At 47.4% G+C, this 27,325-nt stretch overlaps 1 protein-coding gene across 5 annotated transcripts in view; it reads right to left on the reverse strand.

Annotated features, from left to right (window-relative positions):
- The window catches only part of cac (calcium voltage-gated channel subunit cacophony), a 179,534-nt gene that overhangs the window by 36,135 nt on the left and 116,074 nt on the right, over nucleotides 1-27,325 (reverse strand). For 3 of the 5 annotated variants that reach the window (XM_076372153.1, XM_076372152.1, XM_076372151.1), the window contains exons 3-19: nucleotides 24,950-25,064; nucleotides 23,343-23,737; nucleotides 19,007-19,110; nucleotides 17,193-17,348; nucleotides 16,218-16,438; nucleotides 13,685-13,788; nucleotides 11,910-12,025; nucleotides 11,616-11,675; nucleotides 11,253-11,354; nucleotides 9,880-9,900; nucleotides 7,698-7,910; nucleotides 7,050-7,477; nucleotides 5,954-6,276; nucleotides 5,770-5,889; nucleotides 4,882-5,445; nucleotides 4,347-4,692; nucleotides 4,105-4,269 (exon numbers count right to left, since the gene is read on the reverse strand). In XM_076372153.1, coding sequence (XP_076228268.1) covers nucleotides 4,105-4,269; nucleotides 4,347-4,692; nucleotides 4,882-5,445; nucleotides 5,770-5,889; nucleotides 5,954-6,276; nucleotides 7,050-7,477; nucleotides 7,698-7,910; nucleotides 9,880-9,900; nucleotides 11,253-11,354; nucleotides 11,616-11,675; nucleotides 11,910-12,025; nucleotides 13,685-13,788; nucleotides 16,218-16,438; nucleotides 17,193-17,348; nucleotides 19,007-19,110; nucleotides 23,343-23,737; nucleotides 24,950-25,064 — 3,553 coding nt within the window. The remainder of the gene's footprint in view (nucleotides 1-4,104; nucleotides 4,270-4,346; nucleotides 4,693-4,881; nucleotides 5,446-5,769; nucleotides 5,890-5,953; nucleotides 6,277-7,049; nucleotides 7,478-7,697; nucleotides 7,911-9,879; nucleotides 9,901-11,252; nucleotides 11,355-11,615; nucleotides 11,676-11,909; nucleotides 12,026-13,684; nucleotides 13,789-16,217; nucleotides 16,439-17,192; nucleotides 17,349-19,006; nucleotides 19,111-23,342; nucleotides 23,738-24,949; nucleotides 25,065-27,325) is intronic. The other 2 variants (XR_012999716.1, XM_076372154.1) reach the window with 1 other exon arrangement.

The raw sequence follows: 27,325 nt of genomic DNA on the forward strand, positions 1-27,325 counted from the left end.
CATGTGAGGCGATCAACTTGTGTGCGAAATCTGTAAGTTACACGGCTCGTGTGCGCGCGTGTCTGCCTTTTAGTCGACAGAGACGTAGAGCCGAGAGAGAGAGATAGATAGAGAGATAGATAGATAGAGAGAGAGAGAGACAGATAGACGAGAAAGAGAAAGAGGGAAAGAGAGGGAGAGACAGATAGGTGTATAATATTAGCGTTAACCTAGATACGTGTATCTGTACGACCCTACCAGGTGTGTACGGCGTAACGATCACATTAAAGAGATTGTTTCTTCTTTTATATTGCCAGGGTGAGTAGGGACACGGGTTCACAGAGTACTTGTACATTACGTGTTGCTGGTGTGTGCAACGGGGAGGCTATACCAGCTAGGTCGAACAATCGCGATGAATTCGTCATTGAAATATTCTACCTCTGGAGAAAGCAACGAGATTGAAAATCTTCCATCGGAGAATCCATAATTCCGTTAACACCAGGTTTACGGAGTGCGTCAATTCGACGCATACTGAATTTTAGAAACATTACTTGGCAAACGTTTATGTCGGTTTAGGTAATAACCTAATTTTAAATCCCTAATTTCTAAGATCTAAATGGTCGATTTTTCTAGGAGCAATAGAACAAACCGTAGAATAGAGGTCCGTAAACCTAGTGTTAAAAATAATCGAATCTCCGTAATTATACACTTTTTCTCGCTTCCTTGTCATCGATGAATGCTTGAATACAGTACAATGCTTGAATACCGTACAATGTTTGAATACCAGGAAATACTGTATTCTTTGGTAAAAGGGAAGTTCGACGTTGCTTAAGCATTTCCATCGAGATCCAGCTGGTACAGCGGTCCTCCGATCGGGAAACACTCGTGTGCCAAGGATTCGAACGGCGTTCGACTGGAGAAAGTAGTGTCTGGGGAGAAGTGGCGGATAGTCGACCAAATGGGAAGAACGAGAGTCGCTACGGCAAAATAAACGATCGAAGGAAACGCAAAAGGCTAAACCGAGGGACGGAATACAAGAATCTCGGGGGAGGCGGAAGATTCGAGTTGGAGGTGGTCAAGCTTGAGAGCTCGCGGGGATGTCTGGGTACCGGTGTCACGGGTTCCCGTGTTTCTCGGATGTCTCCTCGCTGTTTCGGGAGGGAGAGACTGTTTCATGTCGATCGAGAGGGAGAGAGAGAGGGGGGGGGGGATTTGAGTCGTGCGGGCGCCCCGTGCAACAAACGTGTCTCCGGCGGTGGAACAAGAACACACACGCGCATTCAGCGGAGATGCGAGACTCGCCGCGGTCTCGTGCGCGGTCCGTTCACTGGACCGATGCGCGTCTTTCTTTTCGCTTTCTTTCCCCCCTTTTGCTTTTTGTCATTCGTTCGTCGGCGAGCAGTTGCGGCAATGTCAGCATGCGAGGCGCGCGGTTCGGTCGGACGTGGCGCGACTCTCAGCACGATGCGTATATGTGTCGGGAACATTTACGTGCCAGCGAGGAAAGAGAACGCTCGAGGATTCTCCGCGAAGAGGATCAAGCCCGAAGCGAACGTGTTCGGAGGGAGACAACGGAGATTCGTGCGTTCTCTTTCCTCTTCGACGGACATTCAAACACCGTGTATGCCACCCGTGTGTGCGCTCCATTCCCAAGACCATGTGTGCAAAGTAACACGTGTGCCAGTGGATTCCGTGACGTATCGCATTCCCAGCGTGTTCAGGCAGTACACTAGTATATAGAGGACGTCGGGCAAAAGAAACGGGGGAGATAATGGAAATAAAGAACGAGTTCCTCGGCGGTGCGACGCTCGCGCGCGGATCGAGATCGTGGAGTATTCAGGGGCGGCGTTGGAATTCTAGTTTCCTGAGCTCGGGGCAGTTTATGTTAATTGATTACCACGTAGATTAATAATTTATGTCAATGCTGTTTTTTAGTCTATTTCGTTACACGCTTAGAAGCTAATGCGGTTAGGTAGAAAACAATCGAGAGAATTAACGGTTAATACATTGGTTTTTGAAATTGCTTGAACTTAGATTACTTAGATCGTTAATCCGAATTCGAAGAGTGATCTACGTTGCACGATCTTCGATAATTAACGTTAGTTTCCAAATGAATCGAACAAGGTTCTTTCGAACGGTTCACCGGGTTATTGAAATTCCAAAGGTAAAGGAAACTAAGTTTCGATGTATCAGATTTATCGCAACGCTAGAATTCCGCAGGATAAACGACAAAGTTCCGCTCCAACGATCTCTGTCCGCGATCCCACGCGCGAGCGCTAATACGATGTATATTGAAGCGCATCGCGTCATCTGGGACGCGTGTTCGGGCATGATATTCCTCTGTGCGTTCGCAGCCAGCGCGCGAAATGAAAGAGAAAAGGGAGGGACAGAGGCAAAGGGTTAAAGAGAAAGTGTGTAAAAAAGAGAGAGAGAGAGAGAGAGATAGAGAGCGAAGGACCAAAGAAGAGTGCAGTAAAAGTGGTTGTCGCGGGCTTGCACTGTGCCAGGGCTCTCGCAGCTTGTTCTTTGTTCTTCCTTTCTCTTGTCCTTTCGCAGACGGCTGTCGTTTGCCGCTGGGCGCGATCAAGCCAGACATTCGTGCACAGCTTCGAACCCCGCCACCAGTTCAAACATGGGCTTGTCGAGGCTTTTTGTACGAGTCGAACGCACCATCGCGTGTATATTCGTGTGTGTAACGTGTGTCTCGTGTTCATATATCGGTGGAAATACGTGTCCGTGGTCGCGTGGAACGGAACGACGTCCGATAATTCGTTCCTCTCGCGCTGCACCGGAGTACTGTTCTACTGTCGTAACGAGGACACAGCGCAGCGGTCATGCAAATCAGAGGGGGGGCAGAGAGGGGGATATATAGAAGGCACACCGACAGGTCGAGAAAACGAGAAAGTTCGAAAACAGGTTCGCTGAGAAAGGAACAAATACAGAGGCAATATGGAAAGCGGAAAATACCGTCCTCGTGAGCGCGAGGTTGACGACGCCGCGTGCGAGTGCATTTCGCTTCTCGTTCTCATATTTTTTCGTTTATTATTGTTTAAATATCTGTTTATAGTTTTGTCCACTGCGTTCTTCGATTAGCGGAGTGTTCTTCGAATATCTACGAACGTTGGCTATAGTCGTTGACACTTTGACTGCAATTTTGCAATTTTGAACAAACTTGAACATTCATTTTCCGAGTGAAAATTTCTAATTAAGAACTATTGGATATACGAGATACAGAAGAGATAGAGTAATCTGTACGGAGAATCTCGACTCTTTCGTTTCGGATTTACCGAGAACGCTGTTTCGGCTACACAGAAGTTCCGACGAGTACTCGGCAGTCGAAGCGTTGAATGGATCGCAATGTTATCATTATTACCGTCTGGTCGCGGCACTCGCACACGGTGAACCTCTCAAAGAATAACGTCTCGATTCGAAAACGAACGGAGGAGCACAGAATAGAAAAAGCGTCGAGCAAAGTCGAACTGAAAGTCGAAAGAAAGAAAGAGAGAAAGAAGTACAGTCAAAGAGGGAGATGGTTCACTGGTCTCTGAGGGGTGGACAGAGGGGGTACACGCAAGAGTAATCCAACACAGCTGTGTACACGTACCAATATGGATATACAAGGAATGACAATTATACAGAGAGCAATAAATAAATTGGCAGGCAAGAACAACAATGTCCTCGTACAGATATAACGTAATTGTCTTACGCTCGGTTCGAACTCGCTCCCGTTGTGCGCGCGACGTTTTCGCCGGACGATCACGTGCTCTCGTCGACGAGTCCGTTCTATAAACCGTGTCGCGCGATTGGCGACGATCGGCGTCGTCTCGGTTCTCTTTTTTTTCCCGGTGGTTCGCGAGAGCGATTGGTTAAAGTTGCCGGTAGTTCGCGAGAAAATCGAGCACACGCGTTGTACGGTACGCGGCGATTCGCGAGCGGTGGTTCCCCGGAGAAATAAACGACGCGAGAAGAATCGCGATTGCGTGGCGGCGATCGGATGGTATGTTCTCGTTTCTTCGGCGATCGTAACACGCCGACGACGGAGAGCGGCGCGCCTCCGCGTTGGTCGATCGGCGGCCGACCGATTGCTTCTCTCGGATGGAAACGAATCGCGACGGGCTGGCTTACCTTCATCATGAGCAGTAACGTGTTTAATACGATGAGACCCATGATAAAATATTCGAACGGCGTCGATACCACTATCCTCCAGATTTTGTACTTTACGCTGTTACGCTCTTTCGGCATGTACCTTTCCAGCGGGCGTGCCTGTATCGTGAAGTCTATGCAAGATTTCTGAAAGAAACGAGCGACATGGAGATCACCGGGATCATTCATTCGCGAGAGAGAAGCGTTTTCGATCGCCGACGAACCTGATTCTTATCGATTTCGCCGTCTTGCAGTTCGGCCTCTCCCTGCTCCTGGAAAGTGATGATGATCAAGGCCACGAAGATGTTGACGAAGAAGAATGGAAAGACGATGAAGTAGACGATGTAGAAAATGGACATTTCTATACGAAAGTTCTGGATGGGGCCCTTGTCCTCGTACGTGGCCGCCATCGAGTTCTGCAGAATCTGCGGCCAGCCCTCGCCGGTCTGCACCGCGAATAGCGTCAGCATGGCCGCCATCACGTTGTCGTAGTGAAAACACTGGGACAGCCATTCCCGCTTCTTCGGCTCCGGCAGCATGGCGCCCTCATCGAAAACGAAATATTGACCCCTGCGGGACACGTTGCGTTAGAATAATTCCGATTTGCTTCACGGGATACTAATTACAGCTACGTCAACGACTAATTCAAACAGGCGTTCTAAGTAAAGCCGAAAACGGTTGAAACGGTCTACCACGAACCGTCAACGACAGACACTTCTCGACCGTTAAGAAAAGGACACCGGCGGTATCGGTACTCACTGGCAATCCTGTTCCGTATACTTGCTCTCGTCGGTACAGTAGAAGAACTTCCCGTTGAACAGCTGCACCGCGATCACAGCGAAAATGAATTGGAACAATATGTACACTATGAGAATGTTAATGACGTTCTTCAGACTGTTCACCACGCAGTCGAACACCGCTTTCAGCTTCGGCACTCGTTTGATCGTCTTCAACGGTCTGAGCACTCGCAGCACCCTCAGCGACTTGATCGTCGAGAGGTTCTGTCCGGCCGAGCTGCCGGTCATGTCGAACGCGAACGACACCGCGGCGCATATCACCACCACCGCGTCCATTATGTTCCAGAACTCGCGGAGATACGAGCCCGGGTGCAGGATGATCCCGAGATCGATGATCTTCAGGATCATCTCGACGGTGAAGACACCGGTGAACGCGTAATCGAAGTAGTTCAGAACCTCGTTCCTCGGCGAGTCCTCCCACACCGGGTCCTCGGCGGCCAACGCGATACTCGACAAACATATCACCACCATTATGAAGAAGTCGAAGTACCTCAGGTTGACGACCCAATGGGCGGCTCTTCTTACGCTGTCGAAATTAGAGATGCGGATCATCATTGTACAGTGTCGAACATATGGATATATTAACATACAGAACTAAAACATAACTAGGTTCATCAACGATAAAACTCTTCCAGTTCCCACTAAAAAATCATTCTCTCCGCAATCATTCTTCTCACTCTCAATCTCTCAAACACATCCTTCGAATCCTAACGTGGAATTAGACCTTTTTTAGAGACTTTTCCTCTTATTGTCCACTCACACTGATTCACGCTCCTCAAAAGTATAACTACGCTGAACACACTACAATCACAGTTATCCGAAACACCGGAAGTAAAAGGGGAACACTTACGGATTCGTAGGGGACAGTATAAACATGGAGGAGTATGGCAGCATTGGTTTTGGTCCCGTGTCATCGTCTTCATCCTGCTTTTTCTCTTCGGACGACTGCTTCCCACCTTTTCCGTCTTTGCTGAAATCGCGAGGTGTCGAATTAATACCACCCCTATCGGACGCGTCCGAGGCTAGTCGCTTACAAGTTTTGGGTAGGACTCGGAGGGCAGACTGCCACCTTTGGCGGGCTACCATCCTTCGGCTTCTGCAGAGACTCGATCTCCTTCTCGAGTTCCTGCGCCTGCTTCTCCTTGTCCTCGACCTTCTCCTCGTCCTCGGCGGCGCTCAGCTCCTGTGCGTTCGCCAGGTTGTCCACGGCGATAGCCAAGAACACGTTCAGCAGCGTGTAGTTGCCGAAGAGCACCAGCACGATGAAGTAGAGCGAGTATACCATGCCCCTCCTGTGACCGCCTTGCGACTCGATACCCTGGTACATCACTTCGTTCCAATCTTCTCCGGTCAGGATCTGCGAAACGATCGTCTCGTTAAAGGAACGCTCGTTCTCTGTAAGATCCTCTATCGCTAACGGTGTAAAGGAAAGACCATGCTTCGTGTCTTCTTTCCTGACATTCTTTCACTTTTCTTTCTCCCGTTCGAACAGTAGATCTACTCTATTCACAATATAATATACTTTGAATTCTAAATTCTATAGTTTAACCCTCTATGGACCGAATTTTTGTTCATGATCGTAACAAAATCTATGCACAGAATTAATAAATGTCCACATAGGAATCCGAATTAGCAGTGTATTCAATAGTTTCATTAATTTCATCGAACGAATATATTTTGTAACTTTCAAGTTACAATGACAAACTTTCACGCCTGACCGTATGAAAGTTGAAGTTAACCGACTACTTAATTTTATTCGCCACATCGAGTGCAAAATGAAATGAATCAACAAGATGCCAATATACTGATGCGTGACTTTAAAGTTACACGGGCCTACAGAGGGTTAAATTGATTATTTTAACCGTTTGCGGATGAAAGTGGACATTTTGGATGAGACTTTCATATACGGAATACTAAGTTGCAAAGAGTTACTGAATTACTCGAATAGAAAGAGATCAGTGCATAGTTTCCTTTTTCTCTATCGTTTAATCTGATGCGGAATCTGACTCTGTCCAAAGGTTTTCTATACTCTAACGAATCTTCGTCCGCAAAGGGTTAAGATTTACAGAAATTTCATAGTTTCGTAGAGGAATAGAGGATTGCACTTAAAGATATGCTTCGGTTACTCACTTGGAAGACAGTGAGCAGCGCGATGGGAAAGGTGTTGAAGTTGGTGGCCGGCGTGCCGGACTCGAAATTGAACTGGCCGCCGAACAGCTGCATGCCGAGCAGCGCGAATATGAGAATGAAGAGGAAGAGCAGGAAGAGCAGGGAGATGATGCTACGCATCGAGCTGAGCAGCGATATTACGAGGTTCCTGAGGCTCTTCCAGTATTTGGTGACCTTAAAAATTCGCAGGAGTCTAAGGGCGCGTAGGACGGAGAGGCCGAAAGAGCCGGACTTCAACGCGGACCAGATCACTTCGAAGATCGATCCCGAGATGACCACGCAGTCGAAACGGTTGAAGCTCGACTCGAAGTATGTGCGGGGGCCGAGCGCGTACACCTTTATGAACATCTCCATCATGAACAGGGCCAGGAACACGAACTCCGCGAAGTCTACGAACAGAAAAGACAGCGACGAATGAAACAATGATACCCGCGCACGCGTGAAATCAACGAAACGAACGCCAGAATTAACGCCAGGTTTACGGGCATTTATCGTACACTTCGTTCTATTATTCCCGAAAGAATCGATGCTCGTTCAATTCGACGCGTTCCGTAAACCTGCTGTTAAGGTTCTCCGCGACGAGAGCGAATCCTCTCGACGATTACTCACAGAGGAATTCGGTGAGCCACGAGGGCTGACCGTAATGCTCGACGGCCACGCACACGGTGTTGAAGAACACGAGGACGATCACGAACCAGTAGAACTTTTGCGACTTCACGGAGTTCCGGATCCAGAACCTGAACCTCTTCTCCGCCCGCCAGAATTGCACGCAGGTCCCTTTGTCTTTCACCCTCGACTTGATGTAGGAAGATCTCGAGTACCCTGAAAACCACCAGCCAGCGGACCGTTAGCATTCGAACGGGAACGACAACCGCGAATGGGAGGTTCGTGTGCTTTCGGACGTTTCCAAGATATGCCAGTCGATCGATCGTTTCGCATAGAGATCCCCCGAAATTTCGGAATGCCAGTTACTTCATTCACAAGAGATTCACATTATTCGCGTATCGTACCGCGATTCGACTGGGAAGTCCCGTGATCTGTTCCTCCAATTCCTCCTCCCCGAACTCGGCACACAGACAATATATAGTTACATCCTATATAAATAATTAGGACAGAGACAAATCTATATCTAAGCACTGGTGCTCTAATGAAAGCGGACTGTCTGTCTGTCTGTACGTGTGATCGGCGGTGTGCGTGTGACTAATCTATCCGCTAGTAGTGTAAAGTACTTCGACCCAGTCCGTCTGTCGTACCTTCTATGGGACGGCGCCTATTTCTGGCAGTCTATTTTTCGTCGAATCGATTCCGCCCGGTCCGCGCGCGCGCCACTAATTGTTCTACGATATTCGGATAAGGCAACTCGCCGGTACTGGTACACCAACTACGATAACGTTCGCGCAGAACCGCTCTCGAACGTGTTCGATCGCCGACGAGACACTCAGATCGGGAGCGAAGCGTCGAGGTTAATCGGGCGAACTTGCGAATACTCGAAACGCTCCGTCGAGTCGCCCTTTTAGCGATAAACATCGTCGAAACGTCGACGCTTCGAGGCTGCGCGGCTTTCGAGCGCGAAACGCGCGATAAACGGAATGTTCGATCGACGAACGCTCGGTCGTCGGAATAAATTAACGCGAAACACCTGCCGCCTGGAACACGCCCGTAAAAATCGGAATTCCCGTGCGGATCGGAAGTTCGGCGATCAAATACCTCCGAGAGACGGCGCGTACGCGTTTACGAGGAACACCGGCGTCGGTGTTTCGCAATCTAGGCCTCGCCTGGAGCCGCAGGGCCGAGCTCGAAGTATTCGCGACTCGACGCGCGTTCCCCTCGCGAATACTTCATCGAGCGGCTTGCACGGACAACACGGACACACACAGATCGGGATATCGATACGAGTACAGCGACACCAGCCAACAGAAGCAGTTCCTAAAAGAAACATCCAGTTAATCGGCGGCCCCGATCGTCCGCGGAGTCGGCCGCGAATCCTAAGCAACGCCGCCGACAGATCTATGACGCGCAACTCTCCTAAAACATAGTTCTATTGGGTTGGCGAGGAACCTCCGTCTCCAGTGCACTATAAGTTACTCGTAGGTAAACGAAATTGAACGACTGTATTCGATTTAACGAGAAAAGGGGCAATTTTAACGAAATATCGAAGGAAATTGATTGTAGGAACGTTCGCTGTTAGAATGTTAACACTGGAACTACCGATCGAGTTCACTTGAAGTTCCCCTGTAGGAACTCCAAGAGTGCATCTGTTCAGACTAGAATCGATTCACGATTCTTCGTTTTCTCGAAGAGACGTCCGTTTCAACAATCGCGGAGAGAAGAAATCAGGAGCGGGTCATCTTGAGCCGGTAGTTTCAGCGTTGATAGAATAAAAGTTTCATTTAGCCGGATCGCGGGGATTGAATTATAACGAACGGCACAATTAAATTGAACGGTCCATTGAGCGGGGGAGGCAGCTTCCTCGTCAACCCGGTATCATATACACATACGGCGACTACGTGACAATTACGGTTCACGACTGGTTGCGCGAAGTATGCTCTGCAGCGGAGTCGATTGCGCGCCAGCATACCTGTTACAGGTTTACGCGTGTGTACGTGTATATGTCCGTGTGTGTCGTGTGAACGCGTGTGTGGGAGCGTGTACCAAAGGGCGGAGCCTCTCTGAGATCAACACACGGAAAACAACACGAGAAGAAAGCAATTGCAGAAGTCAAGTTACGGGTACGCAGCCTTTAATTGCGTCGCTGATCGCGAGAGTCGGCTGCATCGAGAGCTGTAGTTACCTTTCAGGCTTTTCTTAGGCTCTGAAACAAGAGGAGCATCTGATAGCGTGCGTTTCATTAGTGGGGCCGTCGTCAGCTAGTTCTTTTCCGGAAGGGTCGCTCGTGTCATCGAGCACGCGTTTTCTATTTCGAAATTTTAACAGTGAAACCCGTACGTCGCACGCCGACTTAACTTTGCGCGACTGATTGGAAGTGGACCGTATTAACACGTTAAGCGCCGTGTCAGCCACTGGTGACCGACGCTTCTGAATGACTAAAGAACAATCGTAACGTACAAGACAACCGATGTGAAATAAAAATGTTCAATAAGGCAACTAAGTTGATAATAGTGTAAGGCAAACGTTCCAACGCCGAACAATTCATAAGTATTCCTACTTTTCTTTGCTACAAAAGACAGACTCTATGGGAAAACGCTTAAGATTTTCGTGGCGCTTAACGTGTTAATATTTACTTCGGTGGAGATAACTCGCTGTTTATTAAGAGAATTCGGTGATACTCGTCAGCGGTGTCTACAACGAGGTCTGTACACTCCGTCTCGTTCGTCTAGCTTGAATCTATCTTGTACATCTATCGTCTCCGTATCTTGCGTGGGTTTTTATAAACCTTTGGGTAGGCGTGCGCAAAATTGGAAGTCCGCCTGATTCGTAGCCTTCCGAGGTAGTGGGCGCGTGCAAACGAATTCCTTCGAGTGGGACTAACTTCCCCTCGACCAGCGATCCTAGAGGGGTTGCCGATTGCAGCCCCGGGTGAGCCACGCAAGGGTCCCGAGCGTTCTCGTCACTGACCATAGCGAGTAATAAAACCAAGGATCGCCTCGACTTCTGGCAAACGGACGTAAGGTTAAAACTATGGTGAATCTATAAAACTGGCGAAACGCGCCGAAGTGCGACTAAATTAGCGAAGCAACGGTTCCTTGGGCTTTTATTCCTGCTATGGTAAAAATACCCAGAGCTCTAATGTACCTCGCAGGAGGTTCCGTCAATAGCCCTCTTCAAGCGATTTCGCGACGCGACACGTGTCTCTCGAATGGATATCGAATAATCGGTTTCACTTCGGCGGAACTTCTTTCTACGGAGAGGACGCTAAGGAAGGTTGCGAGCGATCTCAGAATTAAGGGATCGAATCGCATTTCCGGCCAGGCCACGAGCAGAGTTACGCCGTGCCGGTGCCGATGAAACCAAAGCCAATGGAGGCGCTGAAGATTTTCGCTTCCGGGGAACGAACTGCGGAGTCGACGCTACGAACCGGTCGAATTCAACTCGAGACTCGAGCGAGAGATCGGCGGACGGTCGTAACACCGACTCCGGCGACGCAGAGCTTCGCGGATCGACGATTTCCGGGGAACCTGGGCGCGCTGAAAAAATACGACTCACCGTCGTCCTGGTCGTCGTCGCCTTCCTCCTCCTCCGTGTCCGTGCTTCTGCTCTTGCCGAGGTTCTTCATTCTCTTCTTCTTCGCCGCGGCTCGTTTTCTCCCTGTAAACGAAGTTCGTATGTTCCTAGTCGCTCGATCGAAACATTCATCAGAAAATATTCATAGCGAACATTTCGAATGAAATATTTTATTTAGAATATACAGATTGAACGTATATAATAAATTGAATAAACATTTTTCATTCGTGTTCGAACTGTAGCAGTATTCTCGCGAAACTGGAAATTTCAAATGTCCTCGGGAAGACGCGAGAATAATTTGGAATCGATCGATTTTACGGGTTTGATTAAGAATTAATGACGAACCTTCTAATATGTGCAGCTTCTCCTCTTCCGTGGTCCTCTCTTCCGCGAGTATTACCTCCTCTAGAAACAACAGCGTTAACATTCAGTGGAGAAGATCGACTCTAAACCGTACTCTACGCGCGATACGCGGGAGAGAATGCGCGCGGGATAAATAACTGGCCGACAAGGGACCGAGAAGAAAGCCGGAGCGAACGTATCGTCTAGTCGGAGGGGTTACCAGCTTAAAGGTAAAGGAACGGAGATAGCGATCGATAGTCGATGCGGTGGCGGGTCACTCTGGTTTGGCTCTCTAACCTGCTTTGCAGATCCAATTCAGGTAACAGTTCAGTTCACGCTCGAGCTGCTGCTGTCTTCGCAACTTCAGGAAGGACTGCCGGTTCTCCACCTTCTCTCTCTCCTTCGCAAACTCTCTACAAGCGTTACAGAGACATGATAGGGCGGTTACGTGGCGGCCGATGGTAAAGCGTTTCTAGCTCCACCCCCCCTTTGGGTCGCGCGGGGCACAAAATACGCGCGAGACTTTACTCTAGCGAGCTGTTGGACCGTTGCAGAAGGGAGTTCCGTGGTTCAACAATCATTCGAAACAATCAATAAATCAGTACACAGTTTAATTATTCTGTATTATTCAGGTATTCTATGTGTAACTTCGTAGAATCTTCAAAGGTTTTGTAATAGATCAGAGAATCTTCGGTAAAGAGTTTATTTAACTCTGGAACTACAAAAGATAGTGTAAAATGTTGTTTAGAGGATACCAACGTTAGATCTTTTGAAACAGGATGTATTGCTCCGATTTTTCTATAAAATTGATACAAGTCGCTCTAATTGTTCGGTGGTTCTGGTATTGGCGAAGAATTTCAGTTCGTCGAGTGGAAAGGAACTAATTTATGCATCGACCCAACAGATATCCCTACCAGGATTGCGTTGCTCTTTGGTCGTTCTACTCGAGCTGTTACGCGGAGCGTGATCGAAACGGAGATTGCTGGCGCTACGAGAAGATACAGCTTCCACGCGGTCGGATCTTACCACTGGCGACTAGCGTTTACCCGCCTCGAGCTACTGCTACCGGTTTCAGCGGTTTCCAGGATTTGTTGCTAACAATATAGGCTGTTGCGGGGAGCGCGGGACAATCGGAACACCGGCGATTAGTTGTCGAAGCGACGCTTCGCGCGAAGAATCGCCGAGAGTGCCTCGATCGTGAAACTCCGCGTGTACCGGGTGTGCGAGTAACCGACCAACTTTTCGAATGGTCTCTCGAAAGGAGGAATTATCGTTGCATTTATTTTCCTTTTAACTACGTCGAGAGTATCGATTAGTCTCTCGACGCGATGACTGCTCCGGAGCATTCGAGTTGCTTGAAAACAGTTGCAATCAGAAAATTATCGAGTGAGGATGTTTAGTAACTTGATAATGCGACATTGTCGCGATACCGAGTTAATAATTATTAGTACCATTTCCAACTGTCACGAAGAACAAGCGCTAACATAGAAAATTCTTGACAACGCGAGTCGAGTCCAATCGCGAGCATATGGAAATGACAGCAATGGCTGTCCTATATTATTAACATTACAAATAAAAAGGTATACTAATTCCGAAAGTCGAAACTTTGATCGAACTCCGAAGAATCGACTAATCAACGAAAAATAATTCCTTTCGTTATCCATCGCCGATTTCAACGCGACTGTCGTGTCAAAGGTATCGTCGACAACTCGCTCGTCTTCCAGGAGCACCCGGTACACGGAAGAACGTCCCTCGATATGCGGACAAACAACGCAACGGCGCTACCGGGGCGACAAACTCGAGGGAAAAGATCGATCGTTTCGAGACCTGCTTGAGTGATCCACTTTAAGTAGGCACTGAACGCAGTCGTGAACAGACGTTTTCTCTTTGCTTTCTGATAAGCCGCCCGCCTCTCGACGCGTGTTCGTTCGTTAGAAAACTCCCTGACGGACAAAGAAAGACATAGAGGGTCGGGTGCACGCGCGCGCGTGCGTCTCGGGCCGGGGGGAGATCGAAAATCCGGGGCGAGAGAGATCGAAAGGGGACGGAGAGGAGAATCGAAGTGTACTCACCCGCTCAGAACACCGAGAACTAAGTTCAGCATGAAGAATGAGCCGAGGACGATCAATGGTATAAAGTAAATCCAGTTGTACGTGCTGCCAAGAGCGTCGTTTGTCTGCAAATTTCACCAGATCCACGTGAAGCCCGTGCGTTTAAGCGGTGCGTGCCGCGTCGGCATCGGTGCCGGCCGATCGAACGCGGCGGCACGGACGATTCGAACGTCGGTCGTTCTTCCAATCTTTTCCCACGTTTTTTCTCGATACGCCGCCTTTCGCGCGTCACTTTGGTACCGGCAGCCGCGAGATTTTGAGAAATTACGGTAGTAATGAGGAACAGGGCGTATAAATCTGAGTTTTAATGAAACTCAGTACATGTGGTGTGTATCTAGGAACGAAACTTCGTGGTTTTCTTGTCAATGGTTCCTCGTTTTCGAGAAACTAGTTTTGAGCTTGCATGTTACTGTAATAGGACGGTGAATGATATAATAAAATATGAGTTGCTTAGAGATTACAATTCAAAGGAAAAGGAAAATGTAGAGAAGGGAATTTCAGCGTGGAGATTTGGAACACTTGTAGGCTTCTAATCGTCTTATTACAGTGACATGGAAATTTGAAGCCCATTGTTTTCGAAAATGGAGGATTATTGTCAAAGCCAAGAGGTTTTTCGTTTCTAGATATGCTATGGCATGTGCGAGGGTTTCATTCGAAAAGAGTTTTGTCCGACTCTGTTCTTGTAAGATATATGAAGATTAATAGAATATCACCGAATCTTTAGATGAAGATTAATAGAATATCATCAGACATTAATGGAATATCACCCAATATTCAATAGAAAACTCGGAGCACGTGCCGTTCTACCGTGAGACGAATTGTTCCAATTGTGCCGCGTAATTCGCGCGAGTGTATTGCACGCACAATGCGCGAAACACGTATCACACGCGTAAAGAATTTGCCACATGTTACTTTGTACACCAAGACAACGAGAATTTAATTTGCACATCGAGACAAGGTGCTAAAATTTGTATCTCAGCTGCGGAACGTTTCGCTGAAATTCGAACGCGATCGTCGGTTCGACGTGTCGCGCTCGGAACCGGAAGAGGACCGATCGTAATCGTTCCCTCGCGAGCACGGAGCTCGATCGGTCTCTTCGAGTTCCGAGGATCGTCTCGCGGAACGAAGCGTGGAAAGATTGTACACGATGATACACGATACATATGATCAACACCAAGATATCTTGCAAAGAGGGCTGAAACTGACAGTGTTATACTGAGCAAGGTGAACATATACGTCAGTGTTAGAGAGCTGTTCTGGGCACGCGTCTTGCAAGCGCTTCTCTTCTTCGTCACGGCCGTGAGCGAACAAGAAAACGGCGGAAGCCAAACTGTCATCGGCCAAACACAGACATAGGTAAAGGAACAGTGAGAGAAAGAGAGAGAAAGAGAAAGAGATTCAGAGAGACATAGAGAAAGGGAGAGAAAGGTCAGAGACAAACAGGTACACCGAGAAAATAACACGAACAACGAGATAGAGAAACGTTTATGGAGAGTGGTCACACTTAGATCGAGAGAAAGTATGGAGAAAGAGCGTTAGTGCAGGCAAGATCGGAACGGGGCACAGAGGGAGAAGATCGCGATCGTCGGGTCGACGACTGTTGAGACCGTCCACGCCGGTTTCGAGCGAGTCGTAACGAATCGAGGGAAGTGACGGGCTCGAAGGAAAATCGATCAACCATTGACACTAGGTTTACGGGCATTTATTGTACAGTTTATTGTACAGGATTCATATTCGTGTAATTGGATCGACGAAAACCGATTGAAACATTTACCAAATGTTTATAAAATTCGATCTGCGTCAAATTGACGCGTTCCGTGAACCTAGTGTTAATATTCACCCTTTGCACTCGAGGCGTAGCAAACTTGTAAAATTTTCAATTCAATATCAAACCTCGTGTAATGTATCAACACATAAAACACCGAAGTAAAATAGTTCTGTCTTTTAATTTATAGAAGATAATCAATTATATCAGTCGCGAAAAATATCGTGAATATCTAGTCAGAAAGTAACGAATATTTTTAATGAAGAATATTATCGAGTGCAAAGGGTTCAATGACAATGTCAACCGATCTTTCGGAAGATATTCACGAAAACGTACGGAATAAAATGAACAGAGAAAACAGGGGCAATGAAAGACCAATGGAATCCAGCTCGAAAACAGGCGTGAATACCGGATCGAAGGAACAAAACTCGTCGGCCCGGAGTGAAAATGGAGAAGCCACGAATTGAAAATTCGCGAAACGCCGCAGGAGGTTTTGGCCGAGGATCTGAAACTCGTGGCTCCGCGAGAAGCGCCGGCAGCGTGCGCGGAGCCGACGGAATGCACGACATAGTGAAACGGAACGGATAAATACAGAGACAGAGAGACAGATATATAGAGAGAGTTAGAGAGAGAGAGAGAGAGAGAGAGAGAGAGAGAGAAAAGGAGTGAGAAACAGAGAAACAGAGTTATTCGTTGATTTAACACTGAAGGACATATCTCTTGCTTTACCCAGTACAATATGGCAGTCCAGCCCTCCATAGTGATGCACTGGAAGACAGTGAGCATGGCGAATCCGATGTTGTCGAAGCTGGTGATGCCGTAATTTGGTCCCTCCCAGTGATCCATGCACGTCGAGACGTTCGCGTCGCACACGTGGGCCCCGAACGGCGCCTCGGATTTGTTGTCCGTGTTACACGGGCTCGCCTGTTCGCCCTCCTTCATGATAAAATCTGCAACAGAACGATCGTCAGGGAACGCCCCATAATCCGCGGCCATAGCAGTCCTCCGTTCGCTGTCATTCGATTCTGTACGATCGGTGGTCGACGAATTTCGTCGCGAAATTGCCATTTAACCTCTTGCTACGCTCGTCGGGACGTTTTGTTCCAAAATGGTCAACGATGTCAACTTGATAATGAAGATATACAATACAATTTGCTCTCGAGAAAATCGACTTTGCACTTGACAATCAACACATTGCGTACCGGCTAATTATCAGAAAATAGAATTGTGCTGATTTTCAGTGAGATCCACACATATCACTATCTATAAAAATACTGAAGTATCATATTGTTATGTAATATATTTTAAACGGACAATCAGTTCTAATCAAACTTAATATTTCTTTAAATGCTGTGGTAAATATCAAGTGATCTTCATAATGAGATTCAATAACGCACGGTAGTCACAACAGATTAATATCGAACAGATTAAAAACAAATTCTCAACAACGAATCTCATTCTATTTTCTCTACCGACTTTTCACATGGAATCAGAATCTATCGTACCAGTTATGCGTCAGTATATCATTTCGATATCAGCTCGTAATTCGAAGACCACCAGTCGCGAGAACGGAATTCGTAACCCATTACGAAGCGAAATACGAATTCGAGTTACGCGAGAATCAGCGACAATCGTTTTCATTCGAAGAGGTTGTCGCTTTCCGTTCCCGATTCACCGATGAACAAGGCCGATCGCCCTACTCACGGATATCCCTGATGCTGTAACACGTTTTGTGCAGGGTTCCCGAATAAAACTCGAGGCCGATGATGGCGAATATCACGATGGCGAAAAGTACCAGCAGGCCGATCTGCAGAAGCGGGGCCATCGCCTTGATGATAGACTTGAGCACCACCTGGAGACCTGTTCGCAAAAAGTTGCCGAGGAGTAATTAGGCCCTACCACCGCCCGTCCTCGAGCGATTATCGCGCGTCACTATCGGATCGATTTACTTCCGGGGGAACGTCCCCCGTTTATTCCCGTTCGTTCCCGTTTCTGTCGCTGCTCGGGGAATCGCGCTCGCGGAGTCGCGCGCGTTCCTGTCCCAAAAATCGATTCGACGCTTCTTTCACGCGTCGATCTTCCCGATCGCGAAAGCATTCGATGTCGATGTTCTTTTCGTGTTGCAACCGTTCCTGCCGCGAGAATCGTTTGGATATTTTATTTTTCATTCTTGACTCGTCTCGTGCCGAGTTTCTCGCGATCGATCCAGCGGCCAAACAATTGGGATACTTCGTCGTTACAACTGGACACAGCATACAGCACTCTCAAAATGTATATAGATCTATTTGGGTGGTGCTACATAAAAACAACATAATCGTTCTAACGTTGCAAGGCATGTCTACGTGTAGAATATGTATGTATAAATATATAGATATATAGATAATATAGAGATATGTAATATATATATACTTGCATTAAAAACTTACTACACTGATATCTACGAGAACTTCATACGCCCGAAACGTGTCCGCCGCACACGGTCGCGGCGGACGCGAACGTTCCGTGGCGAACGGGACGGTTATCCACGAAGTATCCGAATTCCGGGCGCGGGAAGGCTTCCAATTCCCCGCGACGCGCGTTCCTCGAGCACCGAACTTTCTACGTTTTTTTTTCCTTTTTCCTTTTCTTCTTCTTCTATTCCTTCTGCTTTCTCGGTTCTTTCCGTATGCTTTTCGAATTCGATCTTCCTTCGCCGTCTCTTCTCCTTCCTTTCCACCGATCTCGAAATCACGCGCGGGGATATTTGTATTTTTCCCCGTTGGTTAATTAGGTGCTCATTGGAAAATATCGGAAAACTTGATCCAGAATATTTCAAGTTAACGAAATCGTTTGACTATGCTCGAATAGTGCATAATGACTAGATCTTTGGACACCTTTCAACGACGAATAAGCGACGCTTGGTATAAAATTCATTTAAATTCTCTTTTTAACCCTTTGACTACTGTTGCCGCCTGAAGACACTCGGAATGAAAAAGTTGCTCTGGTACTGCAGACGCTTGACCAGTTAACTGTGACACCATACTAATTCTTTCATGAATTCTTTATCTTTTCACATAAACATATAATTCTTTGTTTCGCTTTCTTTCATTAAAATATACTCTACGTGCGTTCGTCCTTCGACGAGTACAACTTTTAGCACTAAATTCTTCATTTAACGCAGAATGCAAAATAAATGTTGTTCTAACGTGGAGAACCTGAATGTTTTATTTCAATATACTGAAGAATGCACAGCCAAGTTTTCTACTTCTCGGTGCACCGCAGTCGAAGGGTTAAACATTCATTTAAACAATAAATCAAACAAACGTTTCAGCCGGTTAACGTTAAAAGTGCGTAACGCGCGAAACGAGTTGCTCGACGCGAAATTTAACGAGCAGAGTGGGGAAGGACATCGATCGGTTCGACGGTAGCGAAAGAAACGAGAAGAGAGACTCGGCGCCGACAGATTCCCGAATCGTTTGTTTCCCGATCGTCTCGGCCGCCACACTCGCGGGCCGAATTTGTATTGAAACGCTACTCACTCGGTATGCCGGAGACAAGTTTGAGCGGTCGCAACACGCGTATCGCACGCAACGTGCGCAGATCCATATCCAAGTCTATGCCTTGCGAGAACGCCGTGATGAACCTGCCCCAAAACACACACACCCCGCCACACTTTACTACTTACTACTCTATTACACTAATACTCACGCTACTTAAGTACTTAAGCTACACAACTAATGTGGTTAACTAGCGTTCTATCGCCTAAAACCCGTAGGAATATCGACGGGGGAAAGAGAGACTGATGAGACACAAGATCGTGAGACGGAAAGAGAGAGATCAGACAAACAGATAAACAGACAGATAAGACAGATTAAAAATGGAGATATACAAATTATAGAGATCGATAGATAGATAGACAGAGAGAGAGAGAGAGAGAGATAGAGAAATAGATAGATAGATAGACAGACAGAGTATTTTCTATCGGATCGAAGCTGATCACGGTTTCTTTCGGTTTCTCAGCCGAATCCGCTGCACACTCTAGAACTAGACGATCCTCCGGGGTTCGGGGCTACTAATCTTCGATCGACTTCTAACACTACTCAGTCGTCGTACAACCGAAGGTTGCCGCGGCTCAAGTATACTCTAAGTATCAATTAAACTCAACAACACTTTTTTTCCAGCGACTATTCTCAGGCCACCCGGTTTTTCTACGGTTAGTTTCTATCTAAGACAGCGTGACGTTCAGACATTGCGGATAAGGGTTGGCGGAGGACCTCGGTGTGTCTGGGATATCGGGGAAGGTGCGCGATTCGATCAACGGCCAAGTGGTCGAAGTTAGCGCGGGCCCAATCCAAAGACAAAAGCCCAGAGAGAGAGAGGGGAGGAGGATCGGATTAGCTTATCGAATTAGCGCATCGATAGATTACCCCTCGAACTGTCTTCGTGAAAGGGGACGGGTTACGAAGGGAATCAATTTAGCCGATCGTCGAGCCGGTCGTCGGAAAATCTCCGTTTTGTATCTTCCTTCCTCGTTTCTTCTTTCTTGAACTCGAGCTGTAAAACTCACGGGTAAACTCCGCGTCCGCGCGGCGACGCCGAATGCATCGAACGATCGGACGAAACGCTCCTTCGGAGAGTGGATTTCCGTTTGAATCCTGAAAAGGACGAACACCGAGCGACGCGGGAGGACGCTAGCAATTAGGGGATCCCTCGGGAATCGACGGGAAGGACCAGTCTTCCGCGCACACGCTTATCGGCATCACACGAAATAAACAGATAAAGAGAAAGAAAGATAGAGGAGCAGAGAACGAGAGAAACGGATAGACAGATAGATAGAGAGACAGAGAGAGAGAGAGACAGAGGGGCGGGAGGGAGGGAGAAGCTTCAAGGATCGATGGTGATAGGGAAGCGTAAGAGAGGATACCTCGGCGAGATCTACGATTCCGAGGGACGATGACACGGTCTCTCGAGGGCGTCTAAAAGGTACGACTCTCTAGCAAACACGAGCTCGCTCGAATACGTTACTGCTCTAGAAACACCTAGTACCTATTTACCAATTTATTAGTCAATTCAATCAAACAGTGACTGGTAGCTAAAAGATAGAGACTGCTAAGTATAGAGACACCCGCAGGCCGGTTAAGTATTGTGTGGTCGTTTCTCTTGTGTTCTCGCGGGCAAATAATAATGATGTATCCGTATGTCCGATTGGCAATCAGGAATTCATCGTTTCTTTGTTGCAAAATGTAAACGCGCAGTTTCTGTTCCGTTTAATTTTCGATTATCGATTGGTTTCTCGTTGGAAATCGATCTTGTGACGATCGAATCGAAAAAAGCCGAGTTGAAATGAGAAAATTCTTTTGGTTTTCGACGGAAAGATTTCCTCGACGATGCGGCGTGTCTGTGTGTATATGTGTGCGAGTGTCTGTGTGTGAGTATCAGTGTGTGTACGTGTGTAACTCCACGACGTCGGAAGTCTCTAAATCAACGAACAACGTGTGCACAAAAACTGAACCAAAACGACAGAAGATAGAACAAATAACGCAATTTATAAACACTCTAGCGACTAGTTCACGCAAGTCCTCTATAGAGGCAGTAGAATATAGAGTAATTACGTGTATAGATGTATATACTTATATATATATAGTGGACACTTGAAATTACGCAAACACGTAGACACAGAATATATATATAATATTAATAATAATAATAATAATAATATAATAATAAATATATAGATATATCATGTATCAAGTAATATATCGGTTCATCAACTGTCAACGATCATCTAGCGTCAATCAACTGATCTAATACACCCATAGCCTCTAAGTGGTGATGGTGGGATTTTAATCGGTGACAGGGGCGAACGTAAACCGAACGAAATCAAACGAGTGGAGGAATACGGAGAAATTAATAGATGAGGTCAATCTAAGAGGACGGAGAGAACTAATAATGATAGAAAGGAGACAGAGAGAAAGAGAGAGAGAGAGAGAGAGAGGGGGAGAGAGAGGGAGAGAGAGAGTAAGAGAGAGAAAGAGGGAAAGAGAAAGAAAGTATAACAGGTGTGTCAGAAATATGAAGAAAATTCTAGCCAAGTTAGCTCGATGCTCTGTTCTCGCTTGTTGGAGCTAAAACGTCGACCAAACCAAAGTGTCGATAAAAGCAATAGATAGGTCAAGACAGAAAGAAACGGGGAAACAAAGAAACAAGGACAGCAGAGGGAGACAGAGAGGGGGGAAAAAAATGAAAAGAGGGACGGTCAAACGGACAAAGAACAAAGAGAAACTAAATATGGCCGACGAACTAAGTGCCTGGTTGTTAATCAAGGGACGCTTAAAAGAACTAAGGAAACTAGTCGAACGCACACAAAAACTGCCAGGGATGAACAACTGCCAGGGGTTAGTTATAATAAAGGGGTTTCAAGTTAGTTTAACGTGAATCTTGCTGCTCGACTGTTCTCTGTTACTGCACTTTGCATGTATATATATATATATACGTATATGTGTTACTGTTTACTTATATGGCAATGTTTTCGCAATTTTCTGCTCTTTTATCGCAGGAACTGCGTGACTGACTCACTTGGAATTTTCGAAACCAGCTTTAGCGGTCTGAGGACCCTGAAGGAACGTAGCATACGCAGGTCGACGTCCACGTTTGTTTCGGCGAACACGGTCATCGACCTAATCCAAGGATTACTCTAGAATCTATCTGCTCGGCCGGAAAACACCGATCGGCGCGATATTTTCTTTGCTTTCCGTTTCTGTTTCTTAGCCTTAAGTCTTACGCGCCTGCGCGGAGAAAGAGCCTTTCCTCGGACGGTCGTTGCGTCGTCCTCGCCGATTTTTTCTTCTGTTTCAAACTTTTGCTTTGCAACAGAACGCGTTGCGAAGATCTCGATGAAAGTTATTTTTATAGCTCGATAATAGAATTCTTCTATAATTGGACGATGCGAGCGACGACAAGAAATCCGAACGAGAAAAGGCGTTTTCCTCCCAGGAGACACGGATCGCGCGGCGTATCGGGGGGACAACGGATCGCTCGATCGCGCGGGGTTCGTTCACTCCCGAAACGATTAAGCGCTCGAAGTTAACTCGTTAAGGAAGTCGATCAGACCTGACCGTAACATTCCCCTCGTCCATTGTTTTCCTCTCCAAACCTTCCGGTTCGCCTCGACAGCCGACGAACGGCGCGGCGGCAGGCAACGCGTCGATCGTGCACCGCGACCGGTAGGCCGATACGCGTTCAGACGATTTTCGAATAGACGCAGAGAGATAGAGAGAAAGAGAAGAGATACCAGTGTGTAGGCAGAGAGAGAGAAAGAGAGAGAGAGAGAGAGAGTGTGTGTGTGTGTGAAAGAGATTGACGGATTGGACAGTAAACAGAAAAAGTGGGGCTTCGCGATCGTTCGTTTGTTCGGAGCAGAAAACGAGGGGAGGGAACGAGAGATCGTTAAGTCGTGATCATACGAGAAAGAGAGAAATCCCGGCGAATGGAAAGCAAGTCCCGAGAAACGTGTCGCGAGTAGCGTACGGGAGATCCAATACGAAATGTTTCTTTCGCGGAATCGGCGATCGTTCGGAATCGCTCGTTCTCCAAGTTATCGAACAATGCTCTATATACAAACAGAAAGTTATCGGATAAAACACAGTGTAACGATTCATCGAGCGATTCCGTACTTTCGATCGTTCCGGATCTCCTCCACCGAAACGCGAGGCCTAGGACCCGAATCTGAACGATTGAAAGATTCTCGATACAGATGTATGATAAAAAGATAAAGACGAGAGAGAGAGATAGAGAGATAGACAGACAGGTAGACAGACAGAGAGAGGGCTGAATAGAGAAGTCGCGTGGATATAATGAGAAAAATGGTCGTCTCACCCGGTCACCACGACGAAGAAATCCATGATGTTCCAGATGTTGCGCAAATAGGAGCCACGGTGGAGGACGAAGCCAAGGGCGAGGATCTTGAGGCTCGCCTCGACGCAGAAGATCCCGAGGAAGTAGATTTCGGTGGCCTCGAGCTTCTGCGCGAGTATGGTCTTGTCCTGCTTGGGCAGGTGCTCCTCGAGGGCGAGGACCACGCAATTGGCGATGATGGTGAGCAGGACGGCGTACTCGAAGGGCGGCCACTCGATTATGAACCGGGTATGCTTCCGGATGCAGTTATCCTCCGAAAGGATAAACAACGACGTGGTGCCCTTGCCGCCTCCCCCACCGCCACCCGCCCCTCCGCCCTGATCCCGGCCTGGCGCCATGTCCACCAGACCAGGTACCTGTTCCCCCGGTTTACAGCGTTCTGTACTCGTTCGTTGCTCGATCGCGTATCCCTTACTGTCTACTACGTAGGTCCCACGTTAATCAAGCCGATCTCTCATTCGAAATTAACACATTGAGCGCTGGCTCTCAAACGACAGACTCCGAATCCCGCGTTTTCACGCTCAAAGAGAAACAGGGGGGGTTTCGTTCTTCTTCACTTTTGAAGCGAAGGTCGGCTCGACTAACGCGGCACCTCCAGCGTTCGAAAGTTCTCGGCCTGATCGGTTTTAGAATTAAATCCATGCCACGTAGGAGCTGTCGTTGACACTAGGTTCACCGATATTTTCATGTACCCATCTCCACCGACATGGGCCGATTCGATCAGATTTCCTTGAGAGAATTCGAAGGCGACGTAATTATAGAATGATCTAAATGAAACTATGAGATGTACAAAGGTCAGTGCAAGTTCTAGGAAGAAACGTAAGTAGCTTCTGTAATTTTCCTTGTGAAGTTCGAAATGGGTCGAGATAAGCCGATCGGTGAACCTAGTGTTAAGGGTATGACCAAGAAATACTAGGTGTAATAAACTAAGTTATAATAGGAAACAAGTATCTTTTAAACCTTCGATCGAGATCCTTCGAACATGAATTATTTCTAAAGAAATATGCATAGAGAATAGATGTTGATTCTTTACCCTCTCATGCATGTGTCCTTTATATATTATAAACGTTTACGTCTCAACGCGTTACTCCGCGATCCTAAACGCTGAGACGTCTACTGAAAATCTCGAAGTATTTGTGTTATCCACAGACGGCCGCCCTGCGTCCGAATTATTACTCGTGCAACGATTGGGATGACTTGCATCTTCTCGATAACAGTGAAATGGAACTGTTCGCTGTTAACACTTAGCTAACCGAATGGGAAGATCTCCCACTTTTCACTTAGTATTGCCTTTTATCCTATTTACCTTTTCTTTCGTTATTTAGTAAGTTTTGAAATGTGATTATTCGCAATTCATCAAACACGGTTCTTATTTTTACAAAACACAGTTTCCAATTAATTGAACGAACTCAATCGAAGATAATGGAGAAGATCGCAGTTCCAGTTCTTTTCAGTCGCCTAAGTGTTAACACTCTGCCCGCGCGGCGCCCCGGCGAGAGGGACGCCGCGATGAACCGCAATTAACGAGTACCTCAGACGGAAGCTTTCCCAAGCTGTGGGCCTCTTACCTCCCCTCCAAAGCTAGTCCAGTCACCGAGACCACTCAGTCCGGCCAACCTCGGCCTTCTCCTGTACTGACTCGCGTATCCAGGGTCCCTTTGTGCCGCCTCTTGCGCTGCCAACCTGGAAAGCACGCAAGATGAAAGGAGTTAGCCGCCGCGGAGAAGAGAGAGCTCAAAGGAGGTTATCGGGGACGCGCGCGGCGTCGCCCCCAAGCCGAGCCGCATGCACTACACCCGACCGGTGAGCGTAATCGATTTCGCAAACACGTCGTTCGTTGCCACGTGTGCCACCCGGCAAACACGAAACCGGAGTCGGCCGAAACGCGATCTTATTACTAGATAGAGGATCTTTACGCGATATAGAAATCCCCCGGGGCGATCCGCAGTAAAAATATCTCGAGCCTTTCGGAACTCGTGCAGCTGGAATGTTCGCTGAAAAATCGGGGAGGCTTCACGATTTTGATTAATGTACTCAACGCGTTAATTGGTCGAAGAAGCGATAGTCTTAACAGTAAAGCCACTAGCGTCGAGACTCCTGATTTCTTCTTGCTGCAGGGATTAACCCTTTGCACTCGAGAATATTTTTCGCAACAAATATTCCTTATTTTCCGATGAAATATCAATGGTATTTTTTACAATTTCGATGTTCCATGTATTGGTAGATTATAGAAGATTTAATATTGAATTTTAAACTCTATCATTTCGTTGGGTGAAATCAAATGGCGAGTGAACGGCGCCTCTCGAGTGCAAAGGGTTAAAAGTGTAACAGATATTTCTCGAAGAAGTTATCCAGGAAATAGATTTATCAATACGCGAACCGAATTTACGATTCAATCTGAAATTTTCCACAAGCCGGAGATTAATGAATTCAAGACTTCGAAGGGTTAAAAAGACAACAGGTACTTCTCGAAATTATCCAAGAAATTGATTTATACGTAGCCCTAATTGCAAATCAATTGAAGTCTCGATAGATGCACCCTGGAAGCTACTATTCAACCGCTCGGTAGGTTTAGTGTCAAGCTCTTGTTTCTGTCGTGTTCCATGCACTGGTGCTCGTTACGAATGCATAATATCCGTCTTTCAATTAGAACGCAAGTTAGTATCTAGTTAGAAATGCAGTCGTTTAATAGAGGTCACCGGAGCTACCCGGATTCGTGGTTTCTACTCGCGATCGACTGGTAACGAGCACGCACGCGGAAAACGCAGCGCTGTCGTCGACGTGGACGCAGGAATCGATTCCGATTCGACGTTCGATCGCGGCGCGCTCCCGCCCCGCGAGGCTCGTTAATGGCCATCGCGAGCGTGTAACGGGTCGGAGGGCGCTAATTGAGTGCATTAGCCGAGACTTTCGCAGCGAGAATCCTCGTCGCGGAGGAGCGCAATCGAGCCGGCGCGGTAATGCAATAATTCGCAGCGAGGATCGGCGCGCATCGGCGCCGCTCGGGATCCGATGGCCGGTCGAAGAGTATCGCCGGGAAATTGCGTCCTATTCAGCGGAGCCTTGATTCTCTATTCAGCTGCGATCAGCGTTCCGCCTTTAAGAATTTAGAGCACGTTTGCCGGACAGGAGCAGGGCCGTGTCGAGGCGTTCGCGCGCCTACGCCTCGCGTCCCCTCCGTCTTTCGGCGAATCCGATTCCCTATCGTCGAGCACGCGTTTTCTATTTCGAAATTTTAATAGCGAAACTCGCACGTCGCACGCCGACTTAACTTTGCGCTACTGATTGGAAGTGGACCGTATTAACACGTTAAGCGCCATGTCAGCCACTGCTGACCGACGCTTCTGAATGACTAAAGAACAATCGTAACGTACAGGACAGCCGATGTGAAATAAAAATGTTCAATAAGGCAACTAAGTTGATAATAGTGTAACGCAAACGTTGCAACGCCGAACAATTCATAAGTATTCCTACTTTTCTTTGCTACGAAAGACAAACTCTATGGGAAAACGCTTAAGATTTTCGTGGCGCTTAACGTGTTAATATTTACTTCGGTGGAGATAACTCGCTGTTTATTAAGAGAATTCGGTGATACTCGTCAGCGGTGTCTACAACGACGTCTGTACACTCCGTCTCGTTTGTCTAGCTTGAATCTATCTTGTACGTCTATCGTCTCCGTATCTTGCGTGGGTTTTTATAAACCTTTGGGTAGGCGTGCGCAAAATTGGAAGTCCGCCTGATTCGTAGCCTTCCGAGGTAGTGGGCGCGTGCAAACGAATTCCTTCGAGTGGGACTAACTTCCCCTCGACCAGCGATCCTAGAGGGGTTGCCGATTGCAGCCCCGGGTGAGCCACGCAAGGGTCCCGAGCGTTCTCGTCACTGGCCATAGCGAGTGATAAAACCAAGGATAGCCTCGACTTCCGGCAAACGGATGTAAGGTTAAA

This window comes from Nomia melanderi, chromosome 11 (genome assembly GCF_051020985.1).
Source record: "Nomia melanderi isolate GNS246 chromosome 11, iyNomMela1, whole genome shotgun sequence".
NCBI classification, from domain to species: Eukaryota; Metazoa; Arthropoda; class Insecta; order Hymenoptera; family Halictidae; genus Nomia; species Nomia melanderi.